The 18,456-nt window shown below is 41.0% G+C and overlaps 1 protein-coding gene across 1 annotated transcript in view; it reads left to right on the top strand.

The window, feature by feature from the left end:
• Positions 1-14,998, top strand: part of vstm2a (V-set and transmembrane domain containing 2A) — a 74,475-nt gene extending 59,477 nt beyond the window's left edge. The window contains exons 4-5 of the mRNA XM_082183820.1: positions 1,203-1,536; positions 14,224-14,998. Coding sequence (XP_082039946.1) covers positions 1,203-1,536; positions 14,224-14,300 — 411 coding nt within the window. The 3' untranslated portion in view covers positions 14,301-14,998. The remainder of the gene's footprint in view (positions 1-1,202; positions 1,537-14,223) is intronic.
• The last annotated feature ends 3,458 nt before the right edge of the window (positions 14,999-18,456 follow it).

Below are 18,456 nucleotides of genomic sequence, written 5' to 3'. Positions count from 1 at the left end.
TGTCAGTTAAGTCCTATCCGGACGCTAATATTGTTTCTCATGGGCTCGTATGGTATTTTAAACATTTACAGGGGTAAGTCTGTGATTTTAGTGCCGTCCGAATCCATAATATTAGTGTTTTTTCTCACCCAACCCACGTAAAAATCCCTGGCCAAATTAGTACCTACTGTTTTTTGACAAACAGGTCGTGTGGGAATTTAATTGCCGTCTGAATCCACATCTCTGCGTTTACAAGAAGAGATTCAAAATTCACTGTTTAAATCCTTTTTGATCACTGCCGAGCACCGTACGTCAGATGTACACTTTTATTACTGAAATGCTGGAAAATATTTACAAGAACAATATTTCATCGCAGATCCACCTCAGCGAACAAAAATTTGATGAAAGCACGTAACATTTTTGAAATGGTTACCATGGCAGCAATATATGTTACAATTTTAAAATATGTAGGCTATGCTATTATAGGCTATTATAGTTTTGACTATTTTATTATAATAATATATAATAGCATAATGCAGTGAAACAGCGCCTGGACAAGAGAATAATTGATTCTCGAGCCGTCGATATCAGCAGATTCAGCAGCATCGCCACGGACAGCGCCGGGTAACGTCGCACGTAAGAAGGGATATCTTAAGCAGCTTCCTAAGGTATAGTTCGAGGAACACGCCAAATAATGGTATACCTTTAGTTAGTTATACCTTACGAGTCTTCGTAGCGCGCTAAGAGACAACATTATCGGGAAACCCAGCCCAAAGCTGTAGTTTTAAAACATGATGTAATGCAATGATGATTGAGTGATTGAGAGATTAAGTAAAATAGTCATGTTGTTTGATACTCATGAAACCTCAGTTGATTCAGTCCTGTTAAAATATTACTAACAATATGAAAGTTATTATGTTTACTAGACATAATCAGTGCCTATTTCACAGCAGAAAAACTGTTGAAGCATATGCTGAAGGTGTACGTTTTTAAAAGACTTTTACTTGATAAAAACAGAAGGACTGTAGGAGATTGAGTGCGACAGGTTTCTCAGATCAGATCAGGCTTTATAGGCTTAAATAACTTGATCTTGGCATTTTCTGAGGAAATCTTTATGAAAGGCCTCCAAAGCAAAGACACTAGCATTGATAAAGTGTGTCTGGAGCAGCACATATATAACCGAGCGAGTTCCAGCGAGGATTAATCCTCCGTTCTCTTCACAGACAGTCAAGGTCCAAGGCAACGACATCTCCCACAAGCTGCAGATCTCTCGGGTGAGCAAGAACGACGAGGGTCTGTACGAATGTCGAGTCACGGACGCAAACTATGGAGAGCTCAAAGAGTACAAGGCTCAAGCGTTCCTGAAAGTGAACGCCACCGTGCGCCCGCGGAGCCGGGCCGTGAAGAAGAGCTCGCCGCTGCACCTGACCGATAAGAAACCCCGTAAGAACAGCTCGGGTCTGGGCCAGGACAGCAGCAACATGAGCTCAGACCAGAGGTCCCAGTCCACCTCTACCTCTCAGACGTCTCACTCCCAGACACACCAGCACAGCTCAGGTGAGGGTCAGCCACTCTTCTTCTGGTCCATCGCCACTCTTGTGTGTGAAAATACAAGCAGTTTTACATAAAAATCTAAATTCATATGCATTTGCATGCTTTCCTTATTAATTGTCAATCCTGATGCAATAGAATGAAGGCAAAATATTGCAGTGTTTTGTAAATAATTGAAAAACTTATGAGCTCAACAAACATTTTTTTGTGTGTTGTGTGTGTGTTTGTGTGTGTGTGTTGACAACTGCGTTAAATAGGCTAGCTATTATGCACTTCCCTAAAAAATACCATTTGAAGTGGCTGATGTAGAAAATTACATTTAAATGATCTTTAAAACAGACCAGCACAGCTCAGGCTCAGATCAGACACTCTTCCAGCCCAAGCTCATTAGAAAAACGGACCTGTGGCAAAATTTCTGCAAAACGCAAAATACGTAGAGTCGTGCAAGTTTCGTGACAGTTTTAGGGCTCTATCTCGCACCCAGCGCAATTGACTTTGTACAGCGACGCATGTATCATTCCTATTTTGCACCCGACGCACAGCGGACTTTTCCCTCCACAGACGCACGTCGGTAAACTAGGGAATGAACTTGCGCTCCCGGGGGCGGTTCAGGGAAAAGAGGAGGCGTGTTCCGGCGCAAACGTTCCCTGGTGCTATTTTGCAGTTTCAGAAAACAATTCCGCCACTGACCAGGAGAAACCTAGTCTAAAGTCAGTGGCGCGTTGCACATGTTATTCATATGCTATTTTAAGGACGCATGATTGGCCATAATCAATGTAGCGTGTGCACAACACACACACACTTTGCTTCTCTCATCTACACACAGACGCAGCAGTTCTCATTTTTAGAAAACCATACATTATTACAAGGAAAAATATTCCACACGAGGGAAATCATTGTTGTGTCCATGAAGATGTGAAAAAATAGGCATAAATCTAGCTTACACATTTACCCAAATTATCATACGCCTGTTTAACCAAAGCTAATCTAGGTGTGTTTCTCCATCCCCAATGTCACTTCTCTGTGTTTTACGGCCCTGACGAGAACGTCGGTCTCCTCGGCTGTGAACCGCTCCTGGCGTGAGTCTGGCGAATCCGCCGTTATAATAGCAATCCGCCATGGAACAAGCATGCCTGCTCTTAAAGGGAATGTGAAATGTCGCTCTGATTGGTTTATTTCACGTTACGCCCAAACCACACCTATGAGTAATGAAGCTACTTCAGACCAACACATTTTAGATTTGCGTCGGGCGCAAGAGTCATTTATCCCGCCGGTATAATAGCGAGACCTGCCCACAAAGATACTTGCGTTTCGCGCTTAATACTTGCGTTTCAGATCGTTAAAATAGGGCCCTTAACGTGAAATGTCCGGTGAATGGCGGTAAAAGCGTGTTTAGTTTTTTCCGGAACAGATGAACGTGAATATGGAAACGCTTTATCACGTTGGAGTTTGTACGTGTCACTGCAGTTCTGAGTTGAAATGTCCGGTGAGTGGAGCTAAAAGATTAATACTCCATTTTAAACTAATGTACACCTTCACTAAAGCCTAAACCTCCCCGATAGTGTTAACTAAAGCCAATGTGACATTAATACATTATCGTAACCATGCCATTTTAGCTTGTTTTTGAGCTCGTTTATCGTGACTCGTCTTGCACAGGATCGTACCGGATCTCTCCACATCACAAGTATAATCCTTTACAGCTGAGCTACTGAACAAGCATCAGTAAAACTGAACATATGGAGCTGGTTAAGTGATGAAAACTCCTAAATATATTCGTTTTACAAATCATGCACTATGGTAAAAAGTGTTTTGAGGTCATAACATAATTGTGCAAGGAGCCGCTTGAAAACAAGTCTTTATTAATTCATAATCTGCCCCGTAATCATAATTGTGTGTTAAATCGATTAAAAGTTCTTGCTGTTTTACTGCCTCTAGTGTTCATTTCTGTTGGAAACTGCAGTGATATGTACGTATTGGAACGTATTTTGCGTTTTGCAAAGATGTTGCCAGAGGAACGCTTTTCCAATGAGCTTGTGTTGCACTCTTCAGGCCTTCACTCTTCACAGGCCTTCACTGTCCACAGGCCTTCACTGTTCACAGGCCTTCACTCTTCACAGGCCTTCACTCTTCAGGCCTTCACTCTTCACAGGCCTTCACTCTTCAGGCCTTCACTCTTCACAGGCCTTCACTCTTCAGGCCTTCACTCTTCACAGGCCTTCACTCTTCACAGGCCTTCACTCTTCACAGGCCTTCACTCTTCAGGCCTTCACTCTTCACAGGCCTTCACTCTTCACAGGCCTTCACTCTTCACAGGCCTTCACTCTTCACATGCCTTCACTCTTCACAGGCCTTCACTCTTCAGGCCTTCACTCTTCACAGGCCTTCACTCTTCAGGCCTTCACTCTTCACAGGCCTTCACTCTTCACAGGCCTTCACTCTTCAGGCCTTCACTCTTCACAGGCCTTCACTCTTCACAGGCCTTCACTCTTCACAGGCCTTCACTCTTCAGGCCTTCACTCTTCACAGGCCTTCACTCTTCACAGGCATTCACTCTTCAGGCCTTCACTCTTCAGGCCTTCACTCTTCACAGGCCTTCACTCTTCACAGGCCTTCACTCTTCACAGGCCTTCACTCTTCACAGGCCTTCACTCTTCACAGGCCTTCACTCTTCACAGGCCTTCACTCTTCACATGCCTTCACTCTTCACAGGCCTTCACTCTTCAGGCCTTCACTCTTCACAGGCCTTCACTCTTCACAGGCCTTCACTCTTCAGGCCTTCACTCTTCAGGCCTTCACTCTTCACAGGCCTTCACTCTTCACAGGCCTTCACTCTTCACAGACCTTCACTCTTCACAGGCTTTCTTCTGGTCCGATCGTCACTCTTGTGTTTGAAAATGCAGTTTTCCATAAAAACAGATTAATTTGCTTTTGCAAGATTTCATTATTAATAGTCAATAGTGATGCAATAGAATGAATGCAAAGATATGGCAGATATAGTAAATAATTACAAAGCTTATGAGCTCAAAACATGTTTGTGTGTGTGTGTGTGTGTGTGTGTGTGTGTGTGTGTGTGTGTGTGTGTGTGTGTGTGTGTGTGTGTTGACCACTGCATTAAATATTATGCACTTCCCCCAAAAAATATCATTCTGAGTGGCTGATGTAGCAAATTACATTTAAATGATCTTTAAAACAGACCAGCACAGTTCAGCTCAGGTCAGACACTCTCCAGGCCTTCTTCTGGTCCGATCGTCACTCTTGTGTTTGAAAATGCTGTTTTCCATAAAAACAGATTCATATGCATTTGCAAGATTTCATTATTAATTGTCAATCGTGATCAGTGTTGGGGAAAGTTACTTTGAAAAGTAATGCATTACAATACTCCATTAAAAAGTAACTAATTGTGTTAGTTAGTAATGCATTATGTTACTTTTGCGTTACTTTTTTTCCACCTGGACTGGTCTTGTTTTGTTTTTTTTGTAACAAAAAAATTTATATTTTTGGGCAAATGTAAAGACCCTTTCACACCAAAAGTGAAATAATAATCCTCAGACTGAAGGAAATGCAGATTCACGCGTGTCCAGTAGAGGAACAGCTCAAACAAACCCTTCAGCTGCTGGTATTCTGGAGAACAGAAGAATAGATGCAGGAGGACAAAGTTCAACACTTACTTTACCAATAAAAACAAAAAAATCTATAGTCATTTTTGCTTATGGTTTAACTGAATCATTGAATGTCAGAAGCAAGTACATTGGTCAATAAAGTGAGATTAAATGCATAACATTTTTTTATTTAACATATTTAGTTATTGGAGTTCTTGGTTTGCATAGTATTCTGATTCTGCATTTCACTGATTTTATTCATTCTGAGGAATATAAAAAAAAATAAAAATTTTGTGCAAGTGAGATGAGTAAATGCATCCTCACATTTAGTCAAGAACTCCAATAACCATCATGTTTACACACACACACACACACACACACACACACACACACACACACACACACACACACACACACACACACACACACACACACACACACACACACACACCTCTGCACTTCAATTTGGGGGGAGAGCTGTCAGTCAATAAATGGGAAAACAAAGTAACTTGCGTTACTTATTTGAAAAAGTAACTCAGTTATTTTAAAAGTAATGTGTTACTTTACTAGTTACTTGAAAAAGTAATCTGATTACAGATTACATAGCTCAAGTTATTTGTAATGAGTTACCCCAACACTGATCCTGATGCAATAGAATGAAAGCAAAGATATTGCTGTTTAGTAAATAATAAAAAAAATGTACGAGTTTAAAACGTGTGTGTGTGTGTGTGTGTGTGTGTGTGTGTGTGTGTGTGTGTGTGTGTGTGTGTGTGTTGCTGACCACTGTTAAATATTATGCAATTCCCCCAAAAATATCCCTCTGAGTGGCTGATGTGGCAAATTACATTTAAATTAGCATTTAAAATATGTACATAATAATGAATATTGGAGCAAGATGTTTATTGGCAATCATGAGGTACTTAATGGGATTGCAATTATAATACTTGTGCATTTTAATTTCACTGTGTAGGGAAATAATGCAACCAAATCAACTGGAGTTGACATTTACATTATAATTTTTTTAAATGTTTTTGTCCAAAACGACTTGCATTGCATTCAAGCTACACACTTGTATCAGTTTTATCAGAACCCATAACCTTGCTATCGCTATGATCTAATGATAATCACTGTTTGAGCTACAAATCATACAAATATGCTTTTCAAAATTTACAATATTATGGCATAACTAATTTAATATGTAAAAGAGTTGTTAATTGGTTTTATTTAAACTAGTAGCAGAGCTCGTACTGGAGTATAAACCCTCAGCAGACCATACATATCATTTCATCGACAGATAATATTGACCTCAAAATAGCAAATGTATTCCTCTTTTGAAAGCGAACTCTGTCTCAGTGTTTAATACGAGATCATATTAGCATAGAGAGATTAACATGCATTATATTAATTCGACACAGAGTTTGTGACAGTTTTTAAATCACGGGCAACCTGAGCGTGGCATGAACAACTTAATCTTGTAAAACACAGGCAGATATTTGGACCAGATCTGTCTGGATGTCAATATTAATAGTCTACAGTGAGATCAGGTTTGTGGTGGTGTAAAATATTGAAAGAGATTTAATCTGGTCACTTCCAACAACATCGATGCAAACAGACTCTAACAAGATCAACAAATGATCAAATATCAGACCCAGCTCATTCATTACACTGAGAATGTCTTTTATATCACACTTCAGTTGTTGAATCTGAAATAAGATGGAGAAAATACAGTACAGGCCAAAAGTTTGGACACATTACTATTTGTAATGTTTTTGAAAGAAGTTTCTTCTGCTCATCAAATAAATATTTGATCAAAAATACAGAAAAAAAAAGTAATATTGTGATATATTATTACAATTTAAAATAATTGGGTTTCAATTTATTATACTTTAAATTATCATTTATTTCTGTGATGCAAAGCTGAATTTTCAGGATCATTACTCCAGTCTATCACATGATCCTTTAGAAATCATTCTAATATTCTGATTCATTATCAAAGTTGGAAACAGTTCTGCTGCTTAATATTTTTTCATAACCTGTGATACTTTTTTAGGATACTTTGATGAATAAAAAGTAAAACAAAAAAAAATTCAGCAAGGATGTGTTAAATTGATAAAAAGTGATAGTAAAGATGATTTATATTATTAGAAAATATTTTTTTATTTTGAATAAATGCAGTTCTTTTGAACCTTTTATTCATCAAATATATTAGGCAGCAGAACTGTGTCCAACACTCATAATAAATCAGAATATTAGAATGATTTCTAAAGGATCATGTGATAGACTGGAGTAATGATGCTGAAAATCCAGCTTTGCATCACAGAAATAAATTATAATTTAAAGTATAATAAATTGAAAACCAGTTATTTTAAATTGTAATAATATATCACAATATTACCTTTTTTTGTTGTTCTTTTTTTCTGTATTTTTGATCAAATAAATGCAGGCTTGATGAGCAGAAGAAACTTCTTTCAAAAACATAAAAAATAGTAATGTTTCCAAACTTTTGGCCTGTACTGTATGTTCTAAGAATGGTTAGCTAATGTTTCCATTAAGTTATGAAAATTTTATTTCTGAATGTTTCAATTTTGTAAAAAAAAAAAAAAAAAAAACATTGTGGGAATGTTACTTTTGATGTCCTGAAACAAGTAAAAACATTTTGTTTTTTATGTAAGATAAAAAAAATGCAATGTTTAAATACTGTTTTTGTGCTAACGTTTTGAGAACGCTATTAAAGACCGGATAACTTTGAACGAGATGCTGCTTCTTCAGGGAACAGGATTACAGTCAAGTAACCCGAGACATTTTCATCATACTAAATTCACTTTTATTTTATGGAGCACAGTGGAAAAATAAACAAAAAACTGAAATAATAATGATAAAATACTACTAATGAAACACATATGCATAATCAAGTACTGAAAGTATAAACTAATCATGTAATTATTCACTTACATACTTAAATCAAGTTAGACTAATACAATTTAGTAACCTTGGTGAATTTCTTTGAATTGCAATTCAATAAATTCCTCTTTGCTGTCGTTCTAATTCGACATCTAGTGCGCTTTGGCCGATTCAATTTAATCTTAAGCTCATTATTTGAATAGGACCAAAAGTCTAACATTCTGATTTACAGCCAAACCTCCTGAACCATCAGAAATATCAGAGAATATCTCTGACCGTTTGAGACGAAGAGAGAGAAAGATGGAAAACAAGAACAAAGAAAGCACTGATCTATCATCAGTCAACTATCCAACATCAAGATGATTTCAAATTTATGTAATTTGTACAGCATGTAGAATCAAGGTTAGATTATATTAAAGGCTACAAATTGTACCTTTACACGTCTAACCCGCTTCACTTAAACACGAGTATTTTGAACTTTGTTAACCTTCGAGAACCTTCACTTCCACAACATCAGCGAGCTGTAATTATAGATGATGACATTCTGGCATGAACACACTCTTCCTTACAGCTAATCAGACTCGACTGGTAATGAACGTATAGATGCCATGCATAATCGACAGTGCATCTCAGCCCAGGGTAAAAAGGGCCGGCAGGAATGATTAATTATTCCCTGCGAGCGGAAGAAGGGAGGGAAGCTTCGGTCCGATGCGATTGCTTGTTTCAGGAACGTTCCCGTTCGGCTTGATCACCTCGGGCCAAATGAGATCTGGCAGAGAAGAGTATCGGGTCACGGGGGGGTTCCTCCTCTATTTCAGGGAATGAAGCTCCCTGAGGAACATTGCCCTGCTTGTTCTGACGGAAAAATCCCTTAAATGTCACCGTGATTTAGTGAATATTTCATTTTCCATTTCCTTTTTGTTGCCTTGTTTTCAGGGGGTTTATGGCCAGTATACATCCTTGAGCTTCCCTCGTTCTTTTCTGTAGTCGAGGCAGGAATGCAATAAGTCGAGAGTGGAATCAGATCACATTTGCTTTGAAGTCTTTAGGCCTTGCATCCCACCTCATTTCATTGTTCAAAGGAGGTCTAGAGGAAAATATGAGAAAAACAAGGAGAAATGCAGTTCAAAAAATCAGGCTTATTTATAGTTCTGTGCGAGAAATGGAACATCATCAAACCTGCTAACAATAGACTGGAAAGGGGATTTTTTTCAGCTTTATTCATATCAAAAATATAACTTTATTTCATATTGGTGAATCAATTACCTAATCTAATACCAACAAAATTCATTTGAATGGGTTAAATCAAGTAAAAAAATTAAAAAATTAAAAAAGATAAGTTGCAGGTTACCACTTTTTTACACATCATTGCACCACTAAAAACCAACATTTTATTAAATTAAACCTTTATCCATTTCTAAACTTGCCTCCGACACATACCTGTACCTGTAGTCGTTCTTTCTCCGTAACGCATCTGTCAGCACATAGGTGTTTTAAAAATACTCTGAAAAGCCTGCAGGAAGGCTGTGCGCATTAATCCCTTTTCATGGTGTAATGGCAGATTTCAGTTTGATTTATGTGGGGAGGTTTCAGCACAAGGCTTTTGTGAATAGGTAGATGCAGACCAATAAAACCATACCGTTTTCTGGCACCCGGGTGGCTTAGAGTTGTTTTGATTGCACTTTGTTAAGAAAATAGTAATATTAAAAAGAGGTGCACATTATATGGAGGAAGAGGAGCTCATATTTACTTTTTGTCATAGGGCTGGATGAACTCCTTGCTTTGGGGAGAGAGCTGTATTTACCGTACTAGAGCAAATTTACATACTGTTATTAAATGCTGTCAGACGTGCAGAATGAATGCAATAGCTCACATAATGAGGGCCAAAATAACCCATGTACCTGGAAAAGTGCAGGTGCTGTAATTTTAGTTGTCAAAAACTCCAAAATAGTCAAAACACATCAGCGTTTATGTAACACAAATGAATGTGCACTCCTCTACTAATGCACATTATATTCATACAGAAAGTATTATGGCTAAAAACACCTATGCTCAAAACTCTTAAAGAAATTAGTTTCTTTACCAGTGTTATTTGAGATGCTATTATAGTTCCCCTTCGAGGGAACTTGCGCTGCATCGAGAATCCCCACATTGGGGAACGCCTTCAGCGTGACGCGTCTGAAGCCTGTATGGAACTAGTCCAATCTCGATTGGTGTTGTGTTATTACATCACTCGTGACGGTGATGCGGAAGCTATTAAGAGACGCCGGATGACAACAGCGTCAGCTTTCTGGTCTTCAGCAAGCGTTCTGTGTGACTGTTTTGTCTTATCTGGTGTTGTCTGTCTAACATACTCATTCAAGCACATATTTAAAAGAAAAATAATGGCGAGTAAGGAGAAACAATTCAGGCAGTGTGCGTCCCCTTGCCCACGCTATATGAGTGAGGGTGACACGCACTCGGTCTGTGTTGTTTGTCTGGGAGTGGAGCACGGCAGCGCTCGAGGGCGCTGTCTGTGCAAACTGTGATATAATGCCCCTGAGAACACTCCGCTCCCGCCTGAGCCTGTTCAATGAATCAAGCCAGGCTCGCGCTCCCCGTGGGTCAGGTCCCGTGTCTGTCGAGGCAGCGCGGCGCCTGCACTCATGGTGTTCACAAAAGGAGCTGGCAGATGATGCTGAGACGGCTTTGGCCCTTTCTTAGCATTCAGCATTCAGCATTCAGCTCTATTGGTCCCGTGCACAGGTCAGAAGCCCGCTCTGCAGCTTCTTCCGCCCGTGACGAGGACCCGATGCTCGAATTATCTGGCTCCGAGGCGTTAGGTATTTTGAGTATCGAGGCAGGAGAATGTGAGGATTCGCCACCCTATTCTCCTGCCTTCGAGGAGCTGCTGGAGGATGTAACCAGGGCAGTGGCCATAAATATCGATTGGCCAGCAGAAAAGCAGGAGGCGACGAGAAAAAGCAAACTAGATGAGCGCTTCCTGCACAGCCTTCGCGCTGGAGCCTCCCATTTTTCACAGAGGTGTCGAGATCGTGGAATAAGCCCTTCTCGTCCCGTCTATAGAGCCCTGAAATTCATATATATCCATCCATTGTGGGCTCGAAAGAGAAGGGCTATGGGACGATGCCGCGGGTCGAAGAGACATTAGCGTTATATCTCTCACCCAACGCTGCATCGTCCCTGAGAGCTCCGGCGCTCCCCTCCAAGCCCTGCCGTACTACATCAGCCTTGGTGGGGAAAGCATACATGGCGGAAGGTCGGGCTGGTGCATGCCTGCATACGATGGGACGATCTCCTAAAAAGAGGTGGACGACAGCGGGGAGGTCACCCTCGATGAAAGAACTGCGTCGAGCGGCTGACTTGTCTTTCCCTGCAGAGGCGAAGCGACAGTCGGTGACCACAGATGCGTCCCTCACAGGCTGGGGAGCAGTCATGGAGGGCCACTATACCAGGGATCTTTGGAAGGACCACCATCTTTCGTGGCACATCAATTGCCAGGAGATGTTGGCAGTATTTCTGGCTCTCAGACATTTCCTTCCGGACCTCAGAAGGTCCTGTAGACAGGAACGCCCTCTATGAAGACTGGCACATCAGGTTCTTCTGTGGTCCCAGGGCAAACTACTCTCAATTAGAGCAATGTTTATTCCCGGGGACAAAAATGTGGGAGCAGACGTCCTGTCGAGGCAGGGGCTGAGGCCCAGGGAATTGAGACTCCACCCTGAGACGGTGGAGCTTATATGGAGGGAGTTTTTGTCAGGCGGAAGGGGATCTGTTCGCCTCTCACGATGATACTCTCTGTCCGCTCTGGTTTTCCCTCAGGCATCCAGCTCCCTTGGGACTGGGTTCCATGGTGCAGGCATGGCCGAGGAAACGTCTGTACGCATTTGTAGAGAGGGTCCGGCGGCATGGGATCAGCTTGCTCCAAGTAGGCCCGTACTGGCCGGCCCAAGTATGGTTTTCGGACATTATAGCTCTTCTAGCAGGCCCTCCGTGGCAAATCCCAATCAGGAGGGACCTTCTTTCTCAGGCCGGGGGCACAATACATCATCCTCGGCCAGAGCTGTGGAAGCTGTAGGTCTTGAGGGGGACCAACTTGTAAATGCTGGTCTCTCAACTGAGGTTGTTGAGACCATCCTAAACTCTAGAGCCCTCTCTACGAGGAAACGGTATGCATTAAAATGAAATGTATTCAAATTATGGCGCAGAGAACATCAGTTGGACCTAGTTAACTGCCCAGTGGCTTCAGTACTGGAGTTCCTCCAGAGTCGCTTCTCTGACGGGCTCTCCCTATCCACGCTCAAGGTCTATGTGGTGGCTGTAGCTACCTTCCACACGGCACCTTTGGGAGACACCCAAAATAGTATGTTTCCTTCGTGGAGCTGGGAGGATGAGGCCTGTCGTCCATTCCAGGGTCCCCACGTCGGACCTGGCAGTGGATCTTGAAGGGTTATCCCTGGCATCCTTCGAACGAGGTGTCTGAGAATTTTTTATCTTTAGAAGTAGCTTTCCTGTTGGCTATTACATCCCTAAAACGAGGCGGGGACCTGCAGGCGCTATCCGTTGTGCTCTCTTGGCTCGAGTTCGCTCCTGGCAGAGTGAGAGCTATTCTCCACCCTAGACCCGGCCATGTGCCTAAGGTGCAGACAAATGTGGCACGGCCTGTAATTCTACAGGCATTTCATCCAAGCTAGATTATATCCGTTATGCCCGGTCTGAGCTCTGGAGGCCTACGTACACAGGTCCTCGGGCTGGAAGAAGTTTCACCTCTTCTGATAAAAGCCCACTCAACTAGAGGAGTGGCTTCCTCTAAAGCTCTGCTAGCAGGGGTTTCCCTTCAAGTGGTCTGTGATGCCGCTGGCTGGGCCTCCCCATACACCTTCATAAGACATTACAGTCTGGATCTGCCCTCTACACCGGGTTCACAAGTTCTCTCGTCTTCAGTGTGCCAGATTGCTTCACACCAGGGCGTGTACTTCTCAGTGTGGCGCAGTGGGCATTTCGTTCCCCAATGTGTTGATTCTCGACACAGTGCGAGTTCCCTCGAAAGGGAATGTGTCGGGTTACGACTGTAACCCTCATTCCCTGAGAAGGGAATGAGACGCTGTGTCTCTCGGCCACACTTCCTGCGCTCCTGAGAATGACTTGCTTCGACCAATCAGAAGCTGCCACTGTTGTGATCCAGCGTCCCTTTATAGCTTCCGCATCACCATCACATGCGGCGTCACGAGTGACGTAATGACGCAACACCAATCGAGATAGGACTAGTTCCATACAGGCTTCAGACGTTGTGGCGTTCCCCAAGGCGTTCCCCTATGTGTCGATTCTCGACGCAGCGTCTCGTTCCCTTCTCAGGGAACAAAGGTTACAGTTGTAAACCGAGACGTTTTTATTAATATTTTGAATTTAGAAGTTTTTATACTTTTCATTTAAAATTTAATTTCAAGTTGTAGTGATTTGGTTGTGTTTTTGCCATTTTTAGTAGCATATGTCTACATAGCTTTTATACTTTTTCAGTTTTAGCTTTAGTTGTTTTTGGAAGGCAACTAGATGACAAAAAAGTTTAAGTTTCTTATATTTTGTTTTATTTCAGTTAAAGTTTTTCAAATGTAACCTTTCATGCAGTGTGCAATATCGCTGTTTGTGAATTGCAAAGTTTTAAAGGTCAAAGTGCACAACAAATAAAGTTATTGTCTCCTAAACAAAAGAAGCAATTCTGAACTGCTGAAATGAGTCATCAGCAATTACAGTTTCTGTTAGATACCCATGTAACAATGTAACACATTTGCATAATGCTAGTCTCTGGTCTTGGTTGGCTGAGCAGCGTCTCTTTGCCCCGCCCTCAAACACTGTAGTTGTATCTGAGACTGGAAGAGTTTGGTTTGTGTTGCTTATGTCGAGAAGATCGACCAATCACAACAGACTGGGCCGTCCGACCAATCACAACAGACTGGGCCGTCTGACCAATCAGAGCAGAGCAGCACTCAGAGAGGTGGGGTTTAGAGAGACTGAATCTTCAAACAAACCGTTTCAAAATGTTTTTTGACCTTGGATGCATGTACACTTATTTTAGGAGACTATCAAATAAAATGTGGATTTTAAAAATAGCTTAATAGGGGCACTTTAATGTATTTAATCTTATTTCAAGTAATAAAAAAATCATGGTTCAATGTCCTTTCATTTTCTCCCACAGGTACGAGGATAGCCACAAGTAATGGACTTGCTCTTCTTCTTCTCACGTCTGGCCTCATGAGGGAAGCGTGGCTATAGTTCCAAGACAGTGACTCTTTTTCCCAGAATCACTCTTATTTCAGAGCCAAAAGAAAATTTCCTGCTATTTGGACGGAGCGGACAGAACAGTCGTCCCAACCCTTACTTCAAACCACTGCACCCAATGTAGTCTAATGATCATCACCAGAAGCACTTTTCTTTAAAAAGCCTATAAGAGAAGGAAACTGCCATAGTGGACACGTGCTTCACGCTCCAAATCAAACAGAAGACACACACACACACACACACACACACACACACACACACACACACACACACACACACACACACACACGGACACAGACTCTTATGGGATCTTGCGCCCCATATATATTTTTGGTTGTTTTTTGTTTACCTTTTATCTCCAGCTGTGAATTTAATACATTGCTCTGAAGAGTCTATATTTGTGTAACATATGAATATATGAACAGATATACAGTATATATATACAGTATTTGATTTCAAATTCCCTTGACTCTGTACAGCTGCCATTCATTCATATGCAAAAACAGCCTTGAAAACAAAAGTAATGGCTCCACGGCTTTAGTACATGTTGTGTTCTGGATCGCTAGTTGATGTGGTAAATCACAGTGTTTACGCTGCATTGAGCTGCAGTGAGCTTCATTAATGCAGATGTTCTTGCTTAAATATGTGCTTTTGATTTATTTTTGGCATAATAAATGTGAGTATATTCCTTTCGCCCCTCCGTCCTGTTAGTAGCGTTGTAAACTCACATGCCCCTTCCATGTTCAGTTAGCATGTAGCATGTGAGCTTGGTAGTCTATGGCTGGAAACTAAATCACACACACAATAGTGCCATTTAAAAGCATTGTTTCAGATCAGGTGGGTTGAGAAGTTATTGTTTGTTTGGCTCTTACTTACTTTTGTTGGAGAGTTGAGGGTCGGACAAATTGATCGAAATAAATGTTCTGAGCTTTCAACCTTCATATCACTAAAGGTGTTCCATGACCTTCAGTGCAATTGAATGTTGTGATTGTGTCCTCTAAACATCTCAAGTATGATTCACCTACGTTGAAGTGTCGAAGATGATTGCTTTTCACCTCTTGAAACAGCTGTCAATTCTGCAGTGTTTACCATCTTCAAAATCACGTATCATGGATTTCCACTAAAACGGACAAAATCAATAGCTGTTGACGATTGGTTTTCTCTTCCCCTCTCTTTATTTTAATTAAAAAAGGAATAGCTTAGTACTTTCTGGCTAACATAGAATGGTACATATACCATTATATATATATATATATATATATATATATATATATATATATATATACACACACACACACACACGTGTGTGTGTGTGCATTTGTCCTTCCATTTTGGAAATGCAGATTGCACGTTCTATGAATTATCACAGAAGGAACCATTTTCCCTAAAGCAATAGGAGAGTCGGCTTTGCAGGACACTTTTAAAATGAGTGTTTTAGCCTTGTTCTTATGCCAAAGGCACTTATTCCAAACAAACATATACTCTAATAATTTAACATTACAAAGAAGATGTTTATTCAGTGTCTGAACACAATATATCACTAAAACATCCTCTGATTCCCAGAAGCCGCATTAAAGGGGTCATGACATGGATTTATTTTATTTTATTTTGTTAATTACTTTATTGACTTTGTTCCATGAGGTTCACTTGCATTGTTAATAAAGTTATTACGGTTTGTGATTCTGCTGCTGTCAGATCCAATACAGTCGCAGCTTCATCTTTAAACAGAAGTTTCTTTGCGAACTGTCTATTACACTGTGCCTCAGTCAAATGCTCCGAACAAACATAATCCTCAGACGCGATCCGGGACATCATTAAAATAAACCATCAGCTTGTTTCCGACGCTGGGATCCTTCTGAAGTCTGTACAGAGACTCAAACCACCCGTTTAAACTGGACGATCAAAGCATTCTTTCCCTCTTCCTTTTGTCCTGTTGTCGACAGATGTCAGAAACTGAACACATCGGTATCAGTGTAGACAGCGTCAGTCAATATAATGGCTTCTGTTTGCTTTTGACGTGACGCTCACATCCAGTGAAGGCAAATGTCAGCCGTTAAGCGACTGAACACCAGTGGGCACTATGATACGCTGATGTATAACTATTGGTTGATGTCTTGCTCTAGAGGCGGGCATATGCAAATGTTTTTGCCCGTGTGACATCACAATTCCCTTAAAGCTGCAGTCGGCAAGATTTTTTTTATCATATTCACTGAAACCGTCACTATGCTCCGACAGAACAACATAAATCAGCCAGTTTTAGAAAAAACACTCTGCTTCTGCCTCCACCTGGAGCCTGTTATTTGTTTTTCACAAATCCACCGCTCCCGGTTCTTCTGGTCCAATCAGCGTAGGGCTGTGTGAGATCTGACTGTCAATCACAGTTCATGCACACGCACTGACGAGCACAAACTCGATGGGAGGGTGCTCTGTGGTAGTGGGAAGTTGTAAACATTCAAAATTTTGTCTAAGTCCCCTAAATCTGCCAGACTTGCCGACTGCAGCTTTAATATCAAAACGAGCCATTTTTGGAGCTTGATTAAATAAATGCTTTGTTTATAATGAGAAGGACATTGCGGTTGTAATGGTCCAGAGACCTCTTATATGTCAAAAGATCAAGGCAAATTTGATTTCTAATTAGGGGTGGAAGGGATCGCAGGTGATCGGTGATCTGTATGGATCAGCTGCCCCACGGTTCGGCACGCATGTGATTCGTGGATTAACTGCTAAGTTTAACCATCACTGAGTGAAATTTTATCATTTGGACATGTTTTGTCTTCTTGCCAATTTACACATTCAAACAATTTTAAACGCGGAAGAAGAGGCGAAAATCTGGATTCGCATGTCATCTTTGTGCACAGCCACACACACTCGAAGCACACGCAGAGAGAGAGAGAGAGAGAGAGAGAGAGAGAGAGAGAGAGAGAGAAAGAGAGAGAGACGTTTTTAGACAGCGCTCGAACATCGAGTTGATTCCTCTTTCGCATTTCCTTCCCCTTGAATGGACACGTAAACACAAAATTATGTCAAAATGCCCGTCTCTGCAAGTATTCTCTCGTATATGTCATAAGTGAACAGTTGAGAAAGAAACCGGATGTGTGTCAGTTTATTCGGTCTTAAAGTGACAGCAGCCTAATATTCCTAATGTTGTCTGTGTAATTAATGCTAATAAAACAACAAAATACAGCTTTAACAAAGATGAAAGTATATTTTATAACTGACTGTTCACTTCTTTAATTCTTTAATAATGTCTGAACTTTATCAGTTAGGCTGGTAGTTTTTGCTGTGGTATCGAAATACTTTAAGTAATAATTATATATATATATATATTTTTTTTTTGCTGATCCGAGAAATGATACGATCCGTGGCTAAAAACACGTAAATGATCAGAAGCGTGAGTTTTGAGATCCGTTGCACCATGTCATGACCCCTTTAAAATGACCAAATCACCTGTGATGCTCTCATCACCATATTTTAAATGTGACAGTATTGGTTGGAAATAAGATGGTGACATTTATTTTAACCAACACTGTGTTATCAGCAAGAACAAGACGTCCCTACAGGAATGTTTTGAAAAGACTCTGAAGCTGCGGTTGATGGATCTCATTCTGTTTGACATTCTGCTCATATATAGATGCCTTGAGGTGTTTTAATATAATTTAACCAAAGACTGCTGAGATGGGCACATTGCAGGACTGTTTACAAAATACATAAGACCCTCATGTATGCCAAATATATGCTCGGTTTCCGAAAACTCATTTTCTCACTCATAGTGGAGCTGTGCGGAGTGTTTGTTCCTCAGTTTTGGCTTTCGAGGCGGTTGTATAGGGATTACACTGGGATTAAAACATAACAAAAGAGAATCTCCCAACAGCAAACACAAAAGCAACTTAAGATGCTGTTAACCTCAAGAAAGTCACATAAGGAAACGACCCCATAGCGATGTTTATCTTGCACCAGCTAAAATGTCGCTTCTCACTTCAGTTTTCAGTTAAAACCTCTGCATAAACCTTAATTTTTGTATTATGATTATAGCAGTTTAGTTATAGGCATGTCGCAATCGGTCGCAAGACACACGACATGATTCTTGAGGCAAACATTTCTGAATGTTCAAATGAGGGTGGTGTTTTAGGGTTTGGAGTTTTATCAGTGA

This window comes from Leuciscus leuciscus, assembly GCF_965113295.1.
Source record: "Leuciscus leuciscus genome assembly, chromosome: 11".
Classification (NCBI taxonomy): domain Eukaryota; kingdom Metazoa; phylum Chordata; class Actinopteri; order Cypriniformes; family Leuciscidae; genus Leuciscus; species Leuciscus leuciscus.
The sequence above is the reverse complement of the archived record's forward strand: the minus strand, read 5'-3'. Positions and strand labels throughout refer to the sequence as shown.